We start from the raw sequence: 6,000 nt of genomic DNA, 5'->3' as shown, positions 1-6,000 counted from the left end.
CTACAAACTTAATTATCCATTTTCTTTAATTCATAATTTTTTTTTGTTACTTATCAATTATAACATTTTATTTTCTGTAGGTCCACACCTAATGATCGAGAAGATAAAACAAGATAGAATTTAAAATATAATAGGTTTTTTATGTCTTTCCATACATTTGAATGATAAGTTTTCCTAAGAAGACACACACAAAGCACAATAAAACACTGCTAGAGCTTTAGCTCTTTAAAAAATCGTACAAGAATCACTTTTTGAAATTTAGAGAGGAAATTATTTTTATTATGTAAATCTTTATTTATACTTTTAGGGTCCGTTTGGTTCCTAGAAGATGACAGGGATTGGTTTTTTCAAAATCTGGATTTGAAAATTTGTGTGTTTGTTTCAAAATTTGCATAATGGAATTGGCATATGGGACTTCCAATTTTGCCTCAAAACCAGGTTTTCCAACTTCCTCAAAAAAGTAAGAATTGAAAATCAAAACTTGGTTTTGTTTTTTAATGAGTGTAAAAACAATAGATTGGACTACTTTTAGAAATTTGCCTTCAACTCCAAGCCTACGCATAAAAATGTGTCTTCACACACATTTTCCGAATAAAACAAACGATTTAGTAAAAATCCAAAAATTAGAATGAAGATATACAAAACCTTGATTTGGCTAAACCAAAGTTTGTAGAAATCCGAATTTTTTAAATTCCACGAACCAAACGGACCCTTAAATCAAACACCTATCGGCTATCCCTGCACCTCCTTGTGCTAGTTTTTATGAAAATACAGGAAAAAGCCCTTTATACTGCGAAACTACAGTCGAAACGTCGCGGCGGCCGATCTAGAGAGTGCAGAAGTTGAGAAGTGAAATGGAGGGCGGTGAGTTGTCCAAATCGTCAAATCCTCCTCAAAACATTTGTTGAAATTCGAACCGTTGACCTCTGTTTGCGATTGCAAAACCTGGGCTACAAATAAAATATAGTGTGCCCTAGACGCTGTTAGGAGATAGTCGGTCCTCATCAGTCAACAAAGAGCTGAAAATCAACACAAATCCAAAAGCCTTTCAGTACGAATCCATTTGCGAATTTTAACGATTTTTCCTGCCATTAATATTTTTGTACCGAATTTCGAACTTCATGCTTGAAGTTCTGCGAACCCTTGACATAGCGCACACACGTACAAACATAAACACTGAACTTCTGATCTATTTTCTGATAATAATAATTATTTATTTCTGTTTTTAAACTTCTCTTTCTGATTTATTTTCGTGACCCAGACTTGATGATTCCCCAAAAGTGATTTGTTATTGCCTCATATATCTTTACATTTGAGGGAGACAATTTTTTAACATTTCTCAAAACCATTCTTCTTGTTCTCTGGCCTGGAACCGTAATTTAATTTTTAGTAAATATCCTTTTAATTCCAAGAACCCGCAGCCCTAGATATTCCTTAGTGCATTCTTTAATCGGCTTCTTAAATAATTGCTGTTCAATGATACTCCTGGTTTCAAACTTGGTCGACCTTCTTCGATGAATTGCTGCAATCTGTTTTTAAGCAAGGCTGTGAATATCATATATAGAGGTTGCAGTTTCCAAGATTGGCGGGGGTGTGACTCCTCTGTACATATCATTTGACATATGAAGTGAGACAGAATTCTAATTCATATTTTGCTTTTTACAGCGGAGTGTAGAACAAAGAAAATCTACAGATTACCTTAAGTTACCTGATGGTTCACTCAGGTAACCTTTTTCTTATTCCTTTTTAAGATGACTGCAAATTGTCCGTTCGGTATGTAGCTTCCGCGATTTATTTTCATGAAACATTTAGGATCTTGTCTATCATAAAAGTGCGGGTTTATGCTAAAGCTTTCAATTTATTTATTCCTCTGAAATGAGCTTCTTTTTAAATGGACCTTGACTATAACGTGTGCTGGTTTCAGAAAGGTTGAGGGATTCTGGCATTTTAGTGAGTTGAACATCATGAGTACAGAACCCTTCAGGCGGTATGTTTAATGCTACCTCATACGACCTCATTCAGGCTCTATGAGATATTTTAGTTATCGTGCTTAACTGTCGAACGACACTTACAAAAAATGTTTGCTTGTTTAGTTTGTAGGTTTACAAAGCTGATCACGCCAGCTGTAGATTCGATATCTTTTTCCTTATTCACTAAACTTTCATATTTAGCAGGTTGGTGAAGCTTGTGGCAAGGGCCTTTTATGATGATATCCCTACAAGAACAGAGAATCAACCAAAATCTGGAAGAAGTGATAACAGAGGAATGGCAGTTGTTGTCCTTGATGCTTTAACAAGGTGAAATATTCTCCTTTGACTAAACGCAATGTTACTAGTACTCGTGACTAATCATGTCCAGTCCTATTAATTCATGATATAGGGGTATCCTTTTTAGTAAAATAAATTTCAAGATTGCGTTTTTGTTAAAAAATGTCCAGTTGTTTGCCTATAAAATAGTTTCATGAATTGTCAGTTTAGGACTCTTATCGGTCATTTGCTGTTTTCAGTATTGGTGACATCAACTAATCATTTTATCTTTTCTGACTCTTCATGGAACACTTCAAATCCAAAATTAGAAACAATTTTCTATATGATTTGTCTATGGGGATTATTATTTGCCCAAATTCCTCTCCTCGGCGGGGGGTGGGGTGTGGCGGTATTATTTGCCCACTTTATTTTTGGTGCAATTATGTGAGAGCAAGCTCAGTGGTACCCAGGGTGACATTTGAACCTGCATCTTTTGTCATGCTAACACTTCCTCTTTAGCATCGATCATGTTCTCCAGATTATTAGATTCGGTTTTTTTTTGTACACAATATTGTCCTATTTGAAAATTTTAAATAATAAATATAAATTTGGAAGCCTGGAACTGGGAAAGGATGATGTATACTAGAGAAAAATATCTTATTCTTGTGGCCTTGAGTTTGATGTTTGGTAAAGGATGAACCATGCTTGAGAATTGTATTCTCTAGTATCTATATGGATTCATGCTGCAAAGGCTACATGACATATTATTTTCCTTATTACAAATACACAAGTAATTGGTACTAGCTGATTGATTATTGAATGAGCAAGATGCCCATTATATAGATTTCAAAAGAGAGATTATTAGAAACATTCTAATAACAGAAGAATAAAATAACTGTTGTCAATCAGTTTTGCGCCAATAGCAAGATGTGCAAATCTAGCTATCCAGTTGAAACATGGAAACACTCTTAGGCTGTGGGAGAGTGAATCTCCGGAATTACAGGGCCGGTTCCTTATTGGTACCCACTTATACTAAATTTGAACAAGGAAATGGTAAGAATGAAATTACTTGAAACAGAAGACTAGAACTGCATGCGCAATGCAGTGATGTAATAACGTGACTTGCAGCTGAATAAACTCATAGAGTTACCCTCTAAAAACACTAAATCACTCACTATTTAATCAGATATGTCATGCAAAAGTGATTCTTATGGCAAGTCCTGATACTATGATTCCTTGAAAGGAAAACAAAGATTGATTTCTCATTTTGTAGCATCAAAATGAAGGACACAATCACAGACCTGCACAATTCTATATCAAATTCCCTATCCAACAATAAAAACAGCCTGATAAAATGAAGCTTAATACACAACAAGATTATTAGAAACAGGGGCCCTCCAAACTTGCTACCGATGGATTTGGATCTTATGCTCTCACTCAAGCAACTGGACGAATGCTTGCTTTGTTCTAGCTACCTTTGCTTATGGTGCTTTTACCAGAACGATGCTCTTTATCTCGACTCATTTCACTAACATTCCCTGCATTTTGAATTCTTTACATCATAGTCAGACCCATTTATTCACAAAAATTGTGAATTAATCCTCATAAAAAATCTACTCCCTTACAACATTTACAGGGGCAAGCTTGCCTAAAAATTAACAATCTGAAAATCTAGCTGGCAGTTTTTTGTCTAGTAGATGACCTCAACCTTGTTTATTTACAAGATACACAATTTGACCATCAAAAGAAATTAATTAGGGTAAACTTTAAGAAACCCCCTCCAGAAAAAAGATATAAATTATTGGCGAATCTTTCATTATGATGAAAAACCAAATTATTTTTATTGGTGAATCTCGCAATTTTTTTATTTTAAATATTATTTACATTGGCGATTATTTTGGAATCATAATTTTTGAGTAGAAAATATTGGTGAATCTCAATAATAATAGGAAGTTCGCTAATCGTCATGGAATATTAAAAATCAAAATTGAACATGTTTTATCTCATGAAAATTATGAGGATAATTACATTATATTTTAAAGCAATAGCAAAAACTAAATATTGGTAATATATCCTTAAAGTAATTGATAATTATGATAATTATTGGTGAATTAATTTTAATTTCTTTGATAATATATAATATTTAGGTGAATCAAATCTAATCATGTATTGAATATTGTGGCAAATCTTTGAGTTTAATTTTTTTAATAAAATAAATTATTGAGCGATTTTAAATATTTTAGAACTAAATTTAATAAAAATGTGGCGATTTAGATTGCATTAAATCTTAAATTATTAGCCAAATTACTAGCAATTTTTTTTAAAAATTCGCAAAATTACGAATATTCACTACTTACAAAACCCGAATTTTTTGTTTTAATAAGATATTATTCTAATACCCTCTCTTAATGGTTAATCTGTCAACTACATCAAGGAGCCCCTTGAACTTTACAAATTTAATTGGAAGAAATGACTCGGTGAGAATATTGACAGTCTGGTCTTCTAAAGGAACATACTGCAAATTTACAGGTCCATCTTCAACCAGCTGTTGGATGAAGTGGCAATGAATGTCAATATGGTTGGTTTGCACATGGAAGACTTGATTTTTGGCAAGTTTAAGCACACCTTGACTATCACAAAAGAGGGGTGACGGTCCTGTGTAAGACATATGGATATAAAAAAGCATATTATGAAGCTGGATTCTATCACAACTAGCTTTGATTGTTCTTTGATATTTAACTTCCATTGAGGAAAGAAATAGTGTCTGTTGCTTCTTACTAGTTTGACTAATAGCACCGGTCATCAACAAAGCCTACCCAATCCAAGTTTATGTAATTGATGCATTGGGGGTCGCTGGTTTGACCATAGATGATTCCAAAGTTTGGTGTGCCTATGACATAGTGCAGGATGCGCTTCGCTGCAGCCAGTGATCTGAAGTAGGAGCTACCACGAAGCAAGATATGCAACTTCTGAAAAAAGCTGATAGCAGGTCTAGTGGCGGTGAGCTAGATCAAACTACCTACTAGATGCTTGAATAAAGTTCCATTCTCAATAGGAGACCCAAATTGCGCTTACAACTTTAGACCGAATTCCATAGGTGTAGATGTAGGTTTGAATTCGTGCATTTTGAATTTGTCAAGTAGAGCTCGAATTTACTCAGAGTGAAAGATAAAGATGCCATGTGCTTGCTGCCAAAACTCACCCCCTAGGCAATAGTGTAGTAGCCCAAGGTCAGTCAAGTCAAAAGACTGATATAAATTATGTTTGATTTCTTAAATCAAAGATGCTGAGCTGCCAATGATGATCGGATCAACATAAATAACCAAACGGATGCTGTTGTTGCTAGTGGTCTTGACATATAGATAGAGTCATAAGGGCTTCTTTGGAAACCTTGATGTGTGAGGTACTTATCAATTCACATGTACCATGCCCAAGGAGCCTGCTTGAGGCCATAAAGTGCTTTTACCAGTTTGAGTACTTAGTGTTCTTTATCGACAAACTTTTATGCTTGCTTGAGGCCATAAAGTGCTTTTACCAGTTTGAGTACTTAGTGTTCTTTACCGACAACCTTGTATCTAGGAGGTTGCGTCATGTACACCTTTTCTAGTAAATCACCATTGAGAAGGGCACTTTTGACATCCATTCGATGGACCTTCCAGGTACACTGAGATGCATTGGCAAGGATTAATCTAATGCTGCTTATCTTTGCTAGTGGGGCAAAGGTCTCCTCATAATCAATTCCTTCATGCTAAGA

At 34.7% G+C, this 6,000-nt stretch overlaps 1 protein-coding gene across 4 annotated transcripts in view; it reads left to right on the top strand.

Moving 5' to 3' along the window:
- The first annotated feature begins 657 nt into the window (after positions 1 to 657).
- The window catches only part of LOC149568569 (Transcription factor TFIIE, alpha subunit), a 103,702-nt gene continuing 98,359 nt past the window's right edge, over positions 658 to 6,000 (top strand). Inside the window, exons 1-4 of one of the 4 annotated variants that reach the window (XM_089821463.1) lie at positions 658 to 864; positions 1,666 to 1,724; positions 1,925 to 1,987; positions 2,175 to 2,297. In XM_089821463.1, the coding sequence (XP_089677589.1) occupies positions 1,965 to 1,987; positions 2,175 to 2,297 (146 nt within the window). In that variant the 5' untranslated portion in view covers positions 658 to 864; positions 1,666 to 1,724; positions 1,925 to 1,964. Of the gene's footprint in view, positions 1,052 to 1,665; positions 1,725 to 1,924; positions 1,988 to 2,174; positions 2,298 to 6,000 lie in introns of all 4 variants that reach the window. The other 3 variants (XM_089821461.1, XM_089821464.1, XM_089821462.1) reach the window with 3 other exon arrangements.

The sequence above is a fragment of the Cupressus sempervirens genome, chromosome 3 (genome assembly GCF_028749045.1).
Source record: "Cupressus sempervirens isolate cs-2001-9-10 chromosome 3, ASM2874904v1, whole genome shotgun sequence".
Lineage (NCBI taxonomy): Eukaryota > Viridiplantae > Streptophyta > Pinopsida > Cupressales > Cupressaceae > Cupressus > Cupressus sempervirens.
This window is presented reverse-complemented; position numbering and strand designations above follow the sequence as displayed.